General features: G+C 57.8%; 5 protein-coding genes across 5 annotated transcripts; 1 reads left to right on the top strand and 4 right to left on the bottom strand.

Moving 5' to 3' along the window:
- Nucleotides 1–298: 298 nt before the first annotated feature.
- On the bottom strand, nucleotides 299–1,545 carry MFIFM68171_07852 (uncharacterized protein; the record flags this gene model as incomplete). The annotated part of the gene is made up of 3 exons (XM_071063272.1): nucleotides 299–1,192; nucleotides 1,301–1,369; nucleotides 1,438–1,545. The coding sequence occupies 3 exons, from the start codon at nucleotides 1,543–1,545 to the stop codon at nucleotides 299–301; spliced, it is 1,071 nt and encodes a 356-aa protein (XP_070919373.1).
- Nucleotides 1,546–2,710: 1,165 nt separating this feature from the next.
- MFIFM68171_07851 (uncharacterized protein) lies at nucleotides 2,711–3,802 on the bottom strand (the record flags this gene model as incomplete). Its single annotated transcript, XM_071063271.1, has 1 exon — nucleotides 2,711–3,802. The coding sequence occupies one exon, from the start codon at nucleotides 3,800–3,802 to the stop codon at nucleotides 2,711–2,713; it is 1,092 nt and encodes a 363-aa protein (XP_070919372.1).
- A 2,244-nt stretch (nucleotides 3,803–6,046) lies between these two features.
- Nucleotides 6,047–6,751, bottom strand: MFIFM68171_07850 (uncharacterized protein; the record flags this gene model as incomplete). The annotated part of the gene is made up of 2 exons (XM_071063270.1): nucleotides 6,047–6,616; nucleotides 6,698–6,751. 2 exons carry the CDS (start codon nucleotides 6,749–6,751, stop codon nucleotides 6,047–6,049), a joined length of 624 nt encoding a protein of 207 aa, XP_070919371.1.
- Nucleotides 6,752–7,674: 923 nt separating this feature from the next.
- Nucleotides 7,675–11,046, bottom strand: MFIFM68171_07849 (Choriogenin Hminor; the record flags this gene model as incomplete). The annotated part of the gene is made up of 1 exon (XM_071063269.1): nucleotides 7,675–11,046. One exon carries the CDS (start codon nucleotides 11,044–11,046, stop codon nucleotides 7,675–7,677), a length of 3,372 nt encoding a protein of 1,123 aa, XP_070919370.1.
- Nucleotides 11,047–14,129: 3,083 nt separating this feature from the next.
- On the top strand, nucleotides 14,130–16,069 carry MFIFM68171_07848 (Uric acid-xanthine permease; the record flags this gene model as incomplete). Its single annotated transcript, XM_071063268.1, has 3 exons — nucleotides 14,130–14,958; nucleotides 15,035–15,500; nucleotides 15,589–16,069. 3 exons carry the CDS (start codon nucleotides 14,130–14,132, stop codon nucleotides 16,067–16,069), a joined length of 1,776 nt encoding a protein of 591 aa, XP_070919369.1.
- Between the last annotated feature and the right edge of the window lie 493 nt (nucleotides 16,070–16,562).

Genomic DNA, 16,562 nt, shown 5'->3' with positions numbered 1-16,562 from the left:
CGTCATCACAATCTCAGATCACCTAGTGTTCTCCAATGAAAGAGATTTACCATAGCCAGACAAAAGTTTTGTATCTCTCAGCTCTAAAAGTGCTTAGTGAGAGGCCAAACTCTCCCCAAAGCACACTTCCGACCGGCAGAACATACCGTACACAAGGGCAAAAGGCAAAAACGCCGACGCGGACTCTGTCACCAAACCGACCCTCCTTCACTCCCCACCAAGCAATGTACCGGGGTTTTTTTTTTTTTTTAAAAAAAAAAAAATCCACCGTTGCCGAACCCCCTCTAGCCCACACAGACTAGTACCCCGCCGAGGGATCTTCGTACGTCATGTCCCCTTCGGCAAAGGCCGGGTCCTCTTCGACTACGGCCTGGTCCTCTTCGACTACGGCCTGGTCCCCTTCCGTCATGGCCGAGTCCTCTTCGAGCATGGCCGGATCCTCTTCGATCACGGACTGGTCTCCGCCGTCCATATATGGATCCTCCGTTAGGGTAGGGTCAGACGCGTAGTCATACCCATCCTCGGCAGGAGTTGTGGTCTCGTCCACATATGGGGTTGTGGTCCCGCCCAGGTATGAAGAAATGGTGTCGCCGATGCCCGAATGTGTGTTCCCGCCCAGGTATGAAGAAATGGTCTCGCCGATGCCCGAATGTGTGGTCCCGCCCGTGCCCGGATAGGTGGTGTCCTCGTACGGAGGGGTTGTGGTATCTTGCTCCATCGGGGGAGGGGTTGTGGTATCTTGCTCCATCGGGGGAGGGGTTGTGGTATCTTGCTCCATCGGGGGAGGTGTGGTCTCACCGGCCCCGTTCCCAGTGTTGTGGTTCTCCTCGCCGTGTTCCTTGCCCTCGCCGTGCTCCTTGCCCTCGCCATGCTCCTTCCCCTCACCATGTTCCTTGCCCTTGCCCTTGCCTTGGTCCTTGCCCTTGTCGTCGCCCTTGCCCTTGCCTTGGTCCTTGCCATTGCCTTGGTCCTTGCCATTGCCTTGGTCCTTGCCATTGCCTTGGTCCTTGCCCTTGCCTTGATCTTTACCCTTGCCTTGGTCCTTGCCTTTACCTTGGTCCTTGCCCTTGCCCTTGCCTTGGCTTTTGCCCCTGTCCTTGCCCCTGCGTTCGAGGAAACCAGGGTTGTAGCCACCGTCTTGCTCATGCGCGTCGTCGAACGGTAGGATATGCATCTCGGCTTCGTGGCGGGCCTGCAGGGAGGAGGTTGTTTGTTAGCTTCCGATCGAGACTTTTTGCTTGGGGCAACGCTTTCCGCATGGGTGGCGGGCGTGAAATTGGGTCCAGTAGGTGCTACTTACCTCAACATCGGCGAGGGGCGCTGCCGCGGCGGGAGCGGCGCCGGCTACGGCTACGGCTGCTAGTGCACCCTGTATTTAAGAAACGGGCTTTGTCAGCATATCAACCCTGGTCCGGCGAGCTAACGGGGAAGGCCTACAGCGTAGCGCAGGCTAAGTGCTTGCGTCTCGGGCCCGGTGAAGCCGGCGACGGTGGTGGCGGCGACGAGCCCGGCGGCCAGGGCGTGAGCGAGGGATGTGGTATGCATGGCGGGCGTTGGAGTGGTGAAGTGGTGAAGCAATGGGGAGACAGTCCGGCTGTAGTAACTAAGGTAAATTATGACTCTGAAATGACTGTGGCTGAAGTTGGATATTCAAGAGAATGAAGCAAAGTAAAGGAGTGCAGGCGGACCGGCCGCTAAGGTGAGACTAGCTCGGTGGACGGTAAGGAATGTGAAGGAGTGGTTGAAGTGTCATGAGAGACTGCGGTGAGGAGAAAGGAACGAAAAAGATCGAGACCGCGTCGGTGGAAGGGGTGTTTATACTTCTCAAAGGACATGGAAAACGTTTCTGATTCCAATACTGCGGCTATGGGATCGCTGCATACTGCTTGCTACACATCCGACCATTATAGAACTGGCCGCGCCAACAACCCTCAAGCCATGGCGAGCCCGGCGCCTGGTCAAACGACCGCCTTTAGGGTTTCCAAGTGATCGTCCGGTCTCCTTCTCAAGCCAATTGCTAGACTTTGCATAACCCATAGAAGAGGATTTGGCCGTTGGTAGGTGCCGCAGACAGGCCATGGCAGATAAGTAAATGGGGGTGGTGGTACTGTACAGTATTTAGGTGTAATCGCGTGTTTCGCGCCACCCTCCAAGCCAGCCCGCAAAAAAGGGTTACCAGACGACGGGCGGCATGTTTCCCGGACGGATTCCGGACCGTGCAAGAAGCGGTCCAGGCGGCCCAGGCGGCCCAGACGGCCCAGGTCCGGCCAACGCAATCGGCTGGGGATGTGTATGTCGCGCCGGCACCCTGCGTCTGGCTGACACTCACCTTGGTTGGTCGCATGTTTCGATCTGAGGATAGACGCCTTGGCAGATCGGCGTGCCGGCAGCAGGCTCAGCTGTTGGTTGCCGATGAGCCGGTAGCTGCGGCGGTGGACGGACCCATTGTCCGGTTTCAGAAACGGCTTACGGGACTTGTGTTAATTATTATTGGCGGCAAAAATGCGTAATCGTCTGCTTGGTGTCGCCAAGTCGTGTTTCAATGTGCATGAAAGACCACTGCCGTTGGGTCGGGTCTGTATAAGGTATGTAAGGTAATACTAGGTACCTAGGTACGAATACATGAGGTAAACCACTGCGGCGCCAACCAACACCTCGACGGGATTGAAATAATCGAACAGAGCTACCCGATCATATCTTTACACCTAGTTCAGGAGGATGTCTCGCCGTCCGCGCCAGACAGGATCATCCGCTTGGCCCACTTCAACAAGCGCCCGTCTCGCTTGTTGTTCCCGCCAAAGCCTCTTCCGCCGCTGCTGCTGCCGCCGCCGAAGCGGTTGCCGTTTCTTCCGCTTCCTCCGCTACCTGCGCCCCTACCATTGTCCCCGCTCTCGCTATCGTCATTCCCGTCCGCCTCACCGGTGGGGGCAGCATCGCCCGCCGCCGCCGTGGCCGTTGCCGCGGGGACGCCACCGAGGATAACGCTCGGCGTCTGTGTCGGCGCATCCACCAACGTGGTCGTCAGTCCGAGGACAGCATGGACCTCGGCTACGCGTTGCTCGGCTCCGCTGGTCCCCGCATTCTTGTTGGCCTCGACGGCGGCGGGGAAGGCGGCCTGATTGCTCGCTACCTCGTTATCCAGGAACTCGAGCGTGTCTGCCGTCTCAACGCCCTGCGGCGTGTTCACATGCGGCTCCGTGTCCGTCTGCTGCACGGCGAAGCAGCCGCCGAAGGGGCCAGCTAGGGCGGCATTCCGACAGCGAACGGTGCACACGTTCCCCGTGGAGCCTCCGATGCATTTGAGGTTGTCCGGCATCGTAACGGTGATGTTGAAGTCCTGCGGCCCGGATTGCGACAGCCCGTTCGAGCCGGGGATGTTGTTGCTAACCGTCAGGTTCTGGCTGATGACACCGGAGTTGCTCCCTTCATCAAGGTCGCAGAAGTACGGACCGGCTCCGTCCGAGTTGACTTGGTGGATCGTGACTTGGATGTCACTGCCGGAACGGACCTGGGTGACGGCGTTCGCAGCCAGCGCGTTTTCGGTGACTTCCCCAATGTCGATGTTTCCTGTGAGCTTGGTGCGCCCACATTTGTTGACGACTCCTGCGGCGATCTCGGCATCGCGGATGACGGTGGTATCCATCTGACAGGGGTTGATGCCAGTACAGTTTCTCGCAATAGCGTCGCTGACTCGGAACCCAACAGATGGCGGCGATCCCACCTTTCCCTGAGCCGCCAGAATTACGCCGTGGGCGTTGACGAGGGCCATCAAAGCCGCCAGCGGCAGGACTTGAACGCGCATGGTGAACGATTGATGGGTGTTAAGACCGTAGAAGGCAAAAGAGAAGGGATGCCGACCTGCGGGCGAGAAAATAACGACCGATGACCCCGGAGAGTTGTTCGAACTATCACTAAAGACGGTGTCAGGTACGTCCAACATGAAGTCCAAGGCACTTGATATACATGTTATCAGCTGCCCATAGCATTAGCTATTTCCATGTACTACTGTCGCCACAGGCACATACCTGAATCTTCTTGCTGTGGAGAAGGGGCTTTAAGAGTCTCAAACCGGATCTGTCGCAAAAGCGGACACATGGGACGATATCGGGGGAGCCAAGGGCGGAAGCATCCAGCGGCCTGAATCTTGCATGGCTTTTTCTCCACGATTTCTACCAGACTAGCTGACAGGACTAATTATGCGTGGATTTCAGGTGTTTGAAAACAACCAGCCCCATCGTAAGACTCGCGCCTCGCGTCTCGCGAGAGTTTCTATGTCAGGGGCTCATCGGTGCGCAAGGCCGACAGTGTTTGAACGCGAGTCAGCTGAGGACCGGGAGTCACTCCTATCTCGACAATCAGTTTAAACGTTCAATCTGCACCCACAGCTGTACCTACATCTCATGGCACTAAAAACTCAACATCAGAATGACAAACCGACTACGCGGGAATATACAGACAGCCCGAGTCGTAAATCAGGACGGTCGAGTAGATTTTATTGGTGGTCCTGATGGTGGGTTTGTCCCCTCTGTCAACTGACCTAAAATTGTCGGCATGTGGCAATGGGGTACCATGAATCGACCTCAGTCTAGGATGGCTTTGAAACAGTCCCAGGTAAGTCTGTTGTGGAGTATTCTGAGAAAGAGGCTTAGGGGTTGCGATGGAGTTGGAAGGCGAATGCACTAATGTGGACATGGATCCCTTCATCAACATTACGATCGATTCTCTTCCTAGGACAGCCCTGTGTCGTCTCGCATCCCGCATCTCAAGCGAAACCAGCCTAGACGACCGAACTCCCGTGATGTAACTGCTTTGTCTCCAGCCCAAATTCCTAGTTTTAATTCCACCCCGTAAACAGACACCACTTCACTGAGCGTCCATAAATCCATCCATGCCCGGTACATCATGACTGAGCAAGGAGGATTATTAGGCCTGCGAGGGTGTCGGACCGTGTCGTGGACAGGGGTTTGTGTTCGCCGCAGAGACCCCAGTCTCTTTAGTTAGCCAAAGTTTGAATTAAAGTGGTAGGAGGTTGCTCTCATTACCTAGCTGGAGAAATTTTAGCTAAAGGAGGCAATAGAGACAGGGGCTCACTGAGGCGTGCCGCCACTGCCATTAGCTTTCGTTTCCCGAGCCGATGCGTTCGTGTGCGGGCCGTAATCCACAAGTCTGCCACCGGCCGTGCCCGTAGCATTGAGATTCCTCGGGACCGTAGTAACGTGTCCCAACAAGCCCCCCGAGAAAATAGGTCTCCGAGGCCCCGACGAACCAGCGGCGCCGGGAGTGATGGACGGGGCGGTGCCCTTGGGCTTCGACTGTGAGAATCCCATTTCCGTGCTTAGGTTCTAGACGTGGTGACGCTTGTTGGGTAAGCTTGTCAAGTGTTCTAGAGATGGAGAAAACGGGGTTGATAAAATCGTATGATAGTAGCCGGGGGAAAACTGAAATGTGAGGTTAAGCCTGCCAAATCCTAGGCTATATAGGCAGAGCAGCTTTTGAGATTCCGAATAGTTTATCCTATTTCAGAGGCATGTTAGCAGGCTACAGGAACAAATTCTCTAGTAGTGAAGTAGATCATCCTTGAACTAGTATGTAGGTCGTGGGCCGTCTTAATGACAACCTCAGGCCTGTTCCTAACAGATTATCAGCTGCCTTGTATCTTTGTCAATCATACAGCATCATGACTTGGTGAGTCACGAACTAATTGAAGGCAAAGACAAATAACGGAGTACCACGTGGGAAACAGTTCTCTGACTGGTGATCCGTGTAAGCAGTAACAAATGGCTTCTATCGCTACTTGCTCAAAGATTAAGAGACGCTATCCAAACACAAATAAGGTCCGCGCCTGCTGATAAATGTGTCAAAAAATGTGTCATCATGCGTCATAACCCGGGTATTGACAGCTGCTACTTTCCCATAAACGATCCCAACCCGGCCCCATATGAACAAACCCCACCACTGCCCAGTCAAGCGACACTTTTATAAACCCGACAACAAACTTGGGCTTGCCCTTTCCCATCTCCCCACCTCTTCCCAACTCTCCCGGTTCTCACACATAAGCCCGATGGTGCGAATGCGAGCTCCTCCTACTCCCCGCACGATGCGCGCTCCGGCTCCGACTCCCGTGCCTACTACTGCTCCTCCTCCGCTCAACCACATACTTCCTCTCCGACTTCGCCGCATGATCACCGTGGACCCACGCCATCACGGCCGTGATGAAGAAGAAGACGCAGTTCATGATGCCCATGGCAAAGCACGCCTTGAGCATGCTGCAGCCCTTGTCCCAGGTGACCTCGAGCGTGTTGACCTGGACGGAGCCCAGGACCCAGAAGCTGAAGCCGGCACCGACCGAGTCGGCCGCCGAGGCACTGACGCAGTCGGCGCGCGCGATGCCGCGCAGGTAGTAGACACCGGCGATGAGGGCGCCGACAAGGGCCAGGTCGACGAGCCCGACGAACCGGGCGTTGCCGGAGGAGCGGTGGTAGCTGAAGAGCGTGAAGACGGCCCAGGCGAGCGCCAGCACCGACACGATGAAGAGCACCAGGATCGACTCGGGCGTCGCCAGGTTGGCCTCGACGTAGCCGTTGACAAACCAGGCTAGCATGCCCATCACGGGGATCTAAGAGCAGGGGGGAGGAGTCCACGGTTAGCTCGGAAGAAATGTGTGCCGAAGGTTGGGGCCGCATTGCGGAAAACCTACCAGGGTGATGATCTCGGCGAAGCGCCAAAAGGCGAATAGGATTGCGAAGAGCATCTTTGCGAGGTTCGATGCGCTGTGCGCCTTGTCTTTGGGGCCGGGTTTCACCAGATATTGGGACCTTTTCGATGGCGACCGCTAGGTGTGTCGCCGTCGCAGCTGTCGGGAGCTTGCGCAGTGTTGAAGGTGAGCAACGTCGCACGGACAGAAACAGTCGTCGAAACCGTTGGATGCCCAGAGTATTTATTTCGCGCGGCGAGCGCCGCCGCCAACCAGACAGTCGCAATCCTCCAGGCGCAGCAACGGATTGGTTCGCGGATTCGGACTCCTGTCGAACAAGCTCCGTAGTTTGGGCGGAACCACTCAACCCAGACCGTCTCAGAGAGATACACCTTCCTGTCTCCCCGCGGAGAGAGTCCTACTTCGTCCAGCAAGCGCTACCTTGCAGGGTATTTGCAGGCCCAAAGCTCAAGGTACGAGACCCTTGGGCAAAAGCTATGACGTCTGCAGCGATCGTCCCAACGGCAGCCTCTCGGCAAGCGGGGCTTTGGGGGCGGGAACGAGCCGGGAACCGTGCCGCCAACCGAAAATAGAGCAGACAAAAACGTGGTTCGGGCTTGGGAGGATCTGCAGACCAAGAAACAATGGGAGGGAATTGGAAAACGCCGGGCAATGCAATTGACCAGCTTTAAGGAAGATAGGGACAAGGAGATTGTTACCCGTATGTCAGAAGCGCTGGTCTTTCAATTGGGAACAGCAGAAATGCCGGAGGCTGGTAGCCAATTAGGGGGCCTATCCTGGCACCAGCCTGTCAAAATCCAGATGGCTGGTAGAGCACTGTCCAGTACAGGACACTTTGGGACGGAGACCGAGGCGCTGCGCAGGAATCAGATTCTGCCTGGCAGACGGAGGAGGAATACTATTAGATAGGCTTGCTTCGCCTGGAACAACCGGCCACACCAATCCACTCATCCAATCCATCACGGCGCTTCATCATCAATCACATCCAGATCATCGAAATCCCGAATCACCGGCCCCACACTATCCGTGTCGGTCCCGGACCCACCCCCGCTCAACAGTGGCCGGTCAACCGTCAACCGCCCGCCATCGCCCCCTTTCTTCCGATCCTCCTCTCCATCGCTGTCCATTCCCGACCTAGCAGCTGCAGTATTATGCGCCGTCTCAAGACCGTCGCCATCGCCCACCTCATCATCCAATCTCAAAAGCCCCCCCGCCTGTCCTTGCCCTCCGTGCAAACTCGCCATGATTTTATTCCCACCGTCAACAAAATGGCCTCCAAGCGGAGAACCCCACTCGCCCTCGTCAAGGGGATCGAATAGCCGCCCGCCCCCCACTCCGACCCCCGGAACCGATGCATTACTAGCGCCGCCCTCTTGCACGAACCGACCACCCCGTCTCGCCAGCAGCGGTGTCGGCGGCAGCGGGCCCAACGGCGCCGTGAGCGAGCGGACGCCGCTACTCCCGGCATCGCTCACACTCTCCGGGTAGGAGGAGGACATGATGCTAGTGGCCGAGCTAAACGGCGTGTACGTGCCCGCCGCGGCGAGAGGTGTCCGGCTGCTGCGGGTGTTGCGCGTTGGCCGGCCGTCGATACGCCTCTGCTGGCGCGGGGGCGGCCGTGGCTGCGGCGTGGGGAAGGGGTAACCCCGGCCGGCATATCCATAGTATCCCATCGGGCTGGCGGGACCGTCGTCGGCCGAGCTCTCGGCGCCGCTGTTGGACACGCATTCGTCGCTGCTAGCGGTCCACGTCGCGGGGACGGTCCAGCAGTGGGACAGCTCGTGGGCGGCTTCTTGCGCGGGAGGATGATGGTGATGATGATGGTGGTGGTGGTGGTGGTTGGCTTTCCAGGGCGGCATCTTGGCGCCTTTCAGTCGCGGCGACAGGTGGTACGACACGCCGTCGCGGTAGCGGATATTGGGTGCGTCAACCGCGACGCTGGCGAGAGTCTGGAGGATCCCATAGATGAGCACCCAGCGGCCGCGGCGGGCTGTGGCCGGGTCGATCTCGCCAATGTGATCCGCCTTTTCGAACTTCGCAAAGGAATCGATAAGATCGGAATGGGCGAATTCTGGGCCGAGGATGCAGATGTTGGTGGCTTCGGTGTATGCCAACTGTATGCGTCGCTCGATGGCGCCCGCCCGACCGTTCCCGCTTGTGACAGCGCTGCTATTAGCGTTCTTCTTGCTCGATTTGCTACCAAACATCCCGCCCGTCGAACTCTCCTTGGACGAACTATTCGCCCCCGACGAAGGCGGGATGGACTCGGGCACCAGAGGGTAGGGATGCGGGATGTGCGGCAGCCGGTGCTTGTTGTCGAACTCGATAAGCATGTCCGTCATGGGCAGCTCCGGTGAGTCGGCTTCAAACGCTCTGTTTCCACTTTCGCTCACCATCATCCACTTGCGACCCGAACGCGCTTCGGACTCGTCCCATACGATATCTCGGTTGACCAAGTAGTCATACAAGGCTGCGAAATCCTTCTGCAGCACCTGCACCACGGTCCTTGTCAACCAAATGTCCCCATCTCCTCCACCTCTACCGTGGGCAGCGACGACTGCCGGCTGGCTAGGGTCCCGCGGCGGCGACAGTGGAGGCCAAGTCCCGAATTCGCGTGTGTAATACTGCACAAAGAAGTTCTGCAGCCTGTCTGCCGCCGCTTTCGCGGGCGCTGCGGCAACGGGCCCGCTGACGTTGGCAGTCATGGCCACCGACGGAGGCCACATGTCGCTGTACTGGAAACCGGCCAGCCGCTCCTCAGCAGCCTGGACACGGAGCTGTGTCTCGAGACATGCACGCTCAAGAAGGGCTCGAGTGATGGGTGTGATGTGCCGGAAGTCGGAGCATGCTTCGAGACGTGAATACATGCCGGCGCAGTGCAGAAAACTCTCACGCCACCCTTCTTCCCACCGAACTTCGCTGCCCTCGCTCCAGGCTAAGAGACTCACAGCCGTCTCTGCATCATTCCGCACATCGTCGATGCCGCGCGCTAAGAGGTAGTTGACGATCGTGCCAACGTTATCGGCCTCTGGTGGCATGTACGACTCCAAGCGCGAGTGCAGGTCTGACAGCGCTTGATAGAGGGATAGACCGACGAACGAAGCGTGGTACAACAGGGCAAATACGTTGCGAGTGGTGATGTGGTGCCGCAGCTCGTCAAGGTAGGTCATGTTCGGCGGCGACGGGAAGTACAACTCGTAAGAGATCTGCCCATCCGTCTCCCAGAGGCTGCTGTCCTCTGACACAGGCGGTGTTGGCTGCCCGCCATGGCCAAACCCCCCTGGAGCGAGAAGTTGTTGGCCACGCCGTCCATGGCGTTGCAGCATCGGCGGAGCCCCTGATGGAGACGGTGGTATGTGGATGTCTTCCTCGGTCGAGCCTTCGCGCAGAAGCGTGATCAAGTAGCGGGATCCCGTTGCCTCGATGATGTGTGACGACAATCGGAAGGAAGGATTCGGTCGAGGATGCTGGCCCTTTGGACCGAAGAACACCAGCACATCGCCGTTCGGATCCCAAAGCTCCGGGTCCTTCCTCAGTTTATTCCACCGCTGCACCGGTCTTCCAGCACCGATCCAGCGCTTGACGTGTGAAGTGCCGGATCTCTCCGGCACCGAAATCGGTTTGCTGGGGGACTGTGGCGACACCATTTCTTCCCATCGGAGCCCGGAGTTCAGAGCCGCTTCCTGATCCTGCACAGGCGCTACGTCTGCGTCATGGGTATCAGTCCAATCGTTAGGTTGACCGCCAAAGCTGGGACTCGGCCGTACGGTTGCCGAGGATTGCGATCGAAACTCGATATCTTTGTGAGCATCGTGCCCCTTTTTATCCTTCTTCTTGAAGGTGAAAGCTTTGACCAGTCCCTTGCGCACTTCATCGCTCTTCTTATCCAGGACGGTCCTCAGACCCGACTTCTCGATACCGGACACATCTTCGGTCTTTATCACGGGTCGTCTAGCCCGAGCGTATGCGAAGTCGTCGAGTGGTCTGTGTAAATGCGACGTCGTTGCGCCTTCTCTCCTCCCGTCTAAACTCGATCCACTCTGGCTCCCGCTACTAGAGTTCCCGTAGCGGTCAATCCCGTCGTGGTAGGCCCGCGCCCCATCCTGCTGGGACGGGTCTGAGAACTTGAGAAAGCGTGCGTTGCTCACCCCCACCCCGGTGGCGGGCCGCTCTCGGTCCTGACGCAGGCCAGCCGTGGCCCCGGTGGGATACTCGCTGATGGTCGCATTGTCGGAGTCGGCGTTGGAAGCTCGACGTCTAGAGTCACCGCCTCCGTCACCGAGCTTTGTCTCTGTGATCTTCTTGCGCACGTAGGCGCTCCGGCCCGACATTATCACGGCTGTTCAAGCGCAGTGAGAAGCCTCACAAGTGCCCCAAGCCCCCCCTGGGCTGGACCTGTGTGCCAGGTTTTGGATATTTCAATCGCAACCTGTTATCAGGGAAGCATTCTGGGGTTGCACCGACGAGACTCGGAGAAATATGCGCTCCGTGTCTCGGTATCGCGGGCAGGATAGAGTTGCTGTTTCTTCTGCCGTGGGGGGTTATTTGCGGATCGAATCTAGGCGAACTCTCGTCTCAGGGGGGGTGTTGACGACAACGCCCAGCCCGATGGCCCCAGATCGAACCGTCTTATTGTAATGTGCAGTATGACCGTGGCACGGAAACGCTTTTGCCAACTGCCGATTTTCGAATGCGGTTCGTTGCGCAGTGCGATGCGGGACGATGGCGAAGTCCCCTGAAGGGAATCAGCCAGACCTGAACTGGCTGAAGGTGCGGCTGAAAGCACCTACAGTACCATAAGGTACTAGGAACTGAACGTCTCCCGGAAGGCTTGCAGGAAGCCGATGTTGGAGAGTCTAACGCAGGGTTTGCCTTCCCCTTCACTGTGGCGGCGAGCATAGCTCGTACGTAGTGTCCGGTATGCCGATGCCCGCTTGCCCGCTTGCCCGCTTGCCTGCATGGCTAAGTGGATCACACCGATAGCTCGGGTCAAACGTTTCGCCCACCAGTTCCGGGCACAGTCCCAGTAGAGTTGGCGTATCGGGCGTTCGATTGGCCGTCATCAAACTTCCGCTTGTGTAGCTTTGCTGAGAGGTAGGCTGTGAGGAGCTGCCGTGAAGGACCTCCAAGCCAATGGGCAGGCTCCAGTTCGCGACAGAGAGAGCAGACGGCAGCAGGCTCGGCCGTCCTCCTGAATTGTCGAGTTTAACAGCCGCCTCGGCCATGATGCACCATTGCAGGAGAGGAGGCTTGGCCCGATGCGGAATAGGTGGCTCTGACTGCACGAGATGAGACCCTGAGATGATGGACGGTGCATAGCATCCAGTAACACTCGCGCAAGATCCCTGCTGATCAGGCTAACGACCGGGGTTCGGATTGCAGGAACTGATAAGAGGCTTGTCAATCGCGGGATGTGTCATGGCTATTGGAAGGCCAGACCACTGCGATATGGGGTTTTGGCCAGCCCTGAGCCGCGGAAACATGGCTGGCACGAGGTCGCACAAGACCGCAAACGCGTCCCGCCCGTCGTCCGCGATGGTGACGATGTTTGGAACGGTGAAACGCTGTTGGCGCACAGCGTGCTGTGCTGTAACCGTTGACGGCTCAAGCACTTCTAATGGTGCTATCGGCACAACCAACATAGTAGTCAGTTGTCCGTTGCCGTGAGTGTCGAACGACAAAATGAGGTGGCAGCTGGGGGTTCATGGTCCAAGGCAGAAACCACCAACCAGGTTCTGATCGAAGAGGATTGTCATGGGAAGCGACCCCGCTCCGCACCAGATCTGCCGAATAACTATAATAACGGTTCAGGCGTCCGCAGTACTGTACTGTACATCCCAGCCAGCTTCCTTACACCCACGCCCTCCGGCTCCTCCAGTCAGAGTGGGACCGGACCGGTCGCGTTGTACTGCACAGTACATACCGTCATGCCCCAAGGGGTAGGATCAAGGGCACTAAAGTAGCAGTCACTTTATTCTACATGCCTCATCCAATTTTCTTTAGCGAGGAGATTGATAATGTGTCGCGGTCCTGCCTTTCAGATTGTCGTCTACATGTTCAACCTCTTGACATATGACCAATCACGGTTGAGTCGCACCGTAAATTCTAATTTCGGAGTTTGGGACCATCAACATCATGTTCAGAGGCTTGATCTACGAGAGCATACCTTGCCATAAAAGCACAGTCAGTTGTGTCCAGAGACTCTGTAAATGGTGCACGTGGTACAACCGGGTGCTGCGCGCCTCGACAGTTTTTCCTGGTGCCGAACTGGATAGATCTAGCTCTCCCGGGTAGGGTGATTACCTATGTACATACTGTAGATCAGGTCATTAACAGGGACTGTCTCCCTAGCGGGTCGGTCATAGCTAAACTGTCAGAAGCACAACATCCACATCACTTTAATAATCATCCGGCATCAACCTCTACTTGCTTGATACTGAAGACATGCATAGATTACCTCCAGCGGCACCGTGACCAGCGGCCCAAAGGTTGGTAAAAATTACTGCCCTCAGTGATTGACGGGCCGCATTCAGCGCAAGGCCAGGCTTCAGAAACGGAACAGCGTTGTCGGGCTCTTTGCCCACTAAAGAAACAGCGTTATCGCCCCCAAGCGAACTCTTATCTAGTGACTCCCTTAGCTAACTGCTAGGCAAAACCGTCGTGCAACCCATGCCTTTTCATCTATTACGCGGCAACACACCACCATCGACCAGACCAGACCTCGCCATTCGACCAGCCCGCCGCCCGCTACCCGTCGCCCGTCGCTTCCACTGACATTATCGGGCTCCTCGGCTACGGGCGTCCAACTCCAAGATGGAGTGCCTGGTGCTATCCCCTATTTGGCAGGGTGCCCTGCCATCCGCAACCCAAGCCTGCTCGACATCTGCAATGCCAGGGTACGTTCAGGGTTTGGTTCCCCACCATGTACCCGTGGCAACTCTTGAACGAGAAAGACAATTTCCATCTGGTCCTCACGATGCGAGCACAACATGCCAGATCGAGCCGGGAAGATCGTCCTCGGTTCACTCGCCCTCTCACCCCTGACAGACGCTGGCTGTAATCGCATGTAGGATCTAGCCACAAGTAGAGAAAGCGCGCGGGGATGGCGGACATTCCTGGAATGATTCAAGGAGAGCAGTGGCAGGGTGGTAGCTTGAATGCACATCCCTACCTGCTTCTGAAGCTCCCCGGTGTTGCCCGCTCCACACTTGCCTTCCGGATCCTGTTGGATCCAGACAAAAACCCTTGCAACCGATAAGCCTGGCAGAGCGGCCTTGGCGATGTTCTCGACGTTAAGGGATCAGGAACCGCTGTTCGCCTTCTCGATTAGGTGCTCGATTTAAGCATATCGCTGTCTTCGTGTTCAAAGTGAACCCCGTCAGACGATTGTTTTAGCCCATCCGTCACGGCTGCCATGGACGAAGACCAGGTGCCGTCCCAAATCGTCCCGGAGCCGGCTCCGAAGCGGACCTTCGGCGGCCGGCTGAACGGTGTACGGAAGACATTCCTCACTAAGGACGGCCTGATCGGGAATTACGACTATGCCTTTCTGTTCCGCCCAAACCTCCCCTTCATGAAGAAGTCCGACAAGCCGCCACCCTTCTTTGGCCTGAACGATCGGATGCCCGTCGTCTTGGCCCTGATTCTCGGCTTCCAGCATGCCCTCGCCATGTTAGCCGGCGTCATCACGCCGCCCATCATCATGGCCGGCGCCGGCGGCGTCAACCTCGGCCCCGAGCAGACGCAGTACCTGGTGTCGACCGCACTCATAGTATCGGGTCTCCTGTCGACCATCCAGATCACAAGGTTCCACATCCGGAAGACGCCGTATTACATCGGCACCGGCCTCATCTCCATCGTCGGCATCTCCTTCTCCATCATCCCCGTCGCCACGGGCGCCTTTAGCCAGATGTATGCCAACGGCTTCTGCCCCACAGCCGAGGACGGCACGCCGCTCCCGTGTCCGGACGCCTACGGTGCCGTCCTGGGCACGGCCGCCGTCTGCTCCCTCCTCGAGATCCTCATCTCGTTCATGCCGCCCAGGGTGATGCTGCGCATCTTCCCGCCCATCGTGACGGGCCCGACCGTGATGCTCATCAGCATCAGCCTGATTGAATCGGGCTTCAAGAACTGGGCCAGCGGCACCGGCCTCTGTTCCGAGGCGAACCCGCCTGAGTTCTACGCTCTCTGCCCCGACATCACCGCGCCGCATGCTCTCCCCTGGGGGTCGGCCGAATACCTCGGTGAGGCCAGCAATCCCTCTTTAGACAGGCGCGCACGCAAAGTCAAAGTCGCTTCCTAACAGCTCCTTGAACCCAGGCCTCGGCTTCTCCGTGTTCGTCACCATCATCCTCTGCGAGCGCTTCGGCTCGCCCATCATGAAGTCCACCAGCGTCGTCATCGGGCTCCTGACGGGCTGCGTCGTCGCCGCGGCGTGCGGGTACTTTGACCGGACGGGCATCGACAGCGCGCCGGCGGCGTCGTTCATCTGGGTGCACACGTTCAGGCTCTCGGTCTACGGCCCGCTGGTGCTGCCGCTCATGGCCGTCTACGTCATCTGCGCGTGCGAGGCCATCGGCGACATCACGGCGACCTGCGACGTGTCGCGGCTGGAGGTCGAGGGCGGGCTGTACGAGTCCCGCATCCAGGGCGGCGTCCTGGCCGACGGCATCAACGGCATGCTCGCCGCGCTGGCTACCATCACGCCCATGACCACGTTCGCGCAGAACAACGGCGTCATCGCGCTGACGCGGTGCGCGAACCGGTCGGCGGGGTATTGCTGCTGGTAAACATACATCCCCTTTTTCCCCTTCTCTCCCCTCCATCTGCTTCATTTTCTCTCTCTCTCTCCAACTAACCAATCCCCATCGCAGCCTCTTCCTCCTCCTAATGGGCATCTTCACCAAGTTCGCCGCGTCGCTGGTCGCCATCCCGTCCCCGGTGCTCGGCGGCATGACCATCTTCCTCTTCGCCGCCGTCGCCGTGTCGGGCATGGCCATCGTCGCCAAGGGCGTCCCCTTCACCCGGCGCAACCGCTTCATCCTGACCGCCTCGCTGGCCCTCGGCTACGGCGCCACCCTGGTGCCGCACTACTTCGGCCGCGTCTTCACCTACGGCGGCGAGGACCGGGCCCTGCAGGGTTTCCTGGACGCCATCTCGTTGGTCATGGAGACGGGGTTTGCCGTGACGGCGCTGGTCAGCATGCTGTTGAATCTGGGGTTGCCGGTCGAGTTGGAGGATACGGATGAGGCTGCTGTGGAGCATGGGCCCGTGGCCGTGGCCATGGCGAGCGCGAGGGCGAGACCGGAGAGTGGACAGGAGAGTGAGGAGGGGAAGGGCGGGAAGGAGGCGTGATTCCTCCGGGATGACTTCTTGAAAAAGAAGGGATCGGTCTGTAGAGAAGGTTTGTTTAGTGGTACAAGATACCCAGTTTTCTGTTGTCGGGTAGAACGGGCTAGAGATCTCTTGAGATTTCTAGCAACGGGTTTCATGATACTATATCTATATGTAGACGGTTGGTAGATATAGAAGGCTCGTCAGACCTGGTGCAGAGAATAAAGTGACATATTTTACCTTCGCTTCCATTCTGAGACGACAATGCCCTGCGACGCATCTTGCAGGTGGCCGTCTCACAGAGCGGAGAAATGAAGAGGGCATCCCGAGTCGACCTAGCAGAAAATTGAACAGTTCAAAGCTGCAGAGCAAGGGAAAACAGTATCGTTAACACAGGCCAGTACTGAAAGACTCATTGCCGCTCGAAGCGGATACTCCCCTCAATTCGAACTGGGACTCTGGCGACTGTTTGGCCTCCCGTCACGGAGCCACTCCAGGATACCGGGATTGGGGC

This window comes from Madurella fahalii (assembly GCF_045866475.1).
Source record: "Madurella fahalii IFM 68171 DNA, scaffold_4, whole genome shotgun sequence".
Taxonomy (NCBI): Eukaryota; Fungi; Ascomycota; class Sordariomycetes; order Sordariales; genus Madurella; species Madurella fahalii.
Note: the sequence above shows the minus strand (reverse complement) of the source record. Positions and strands in the feature narration are given on the sequence as shown.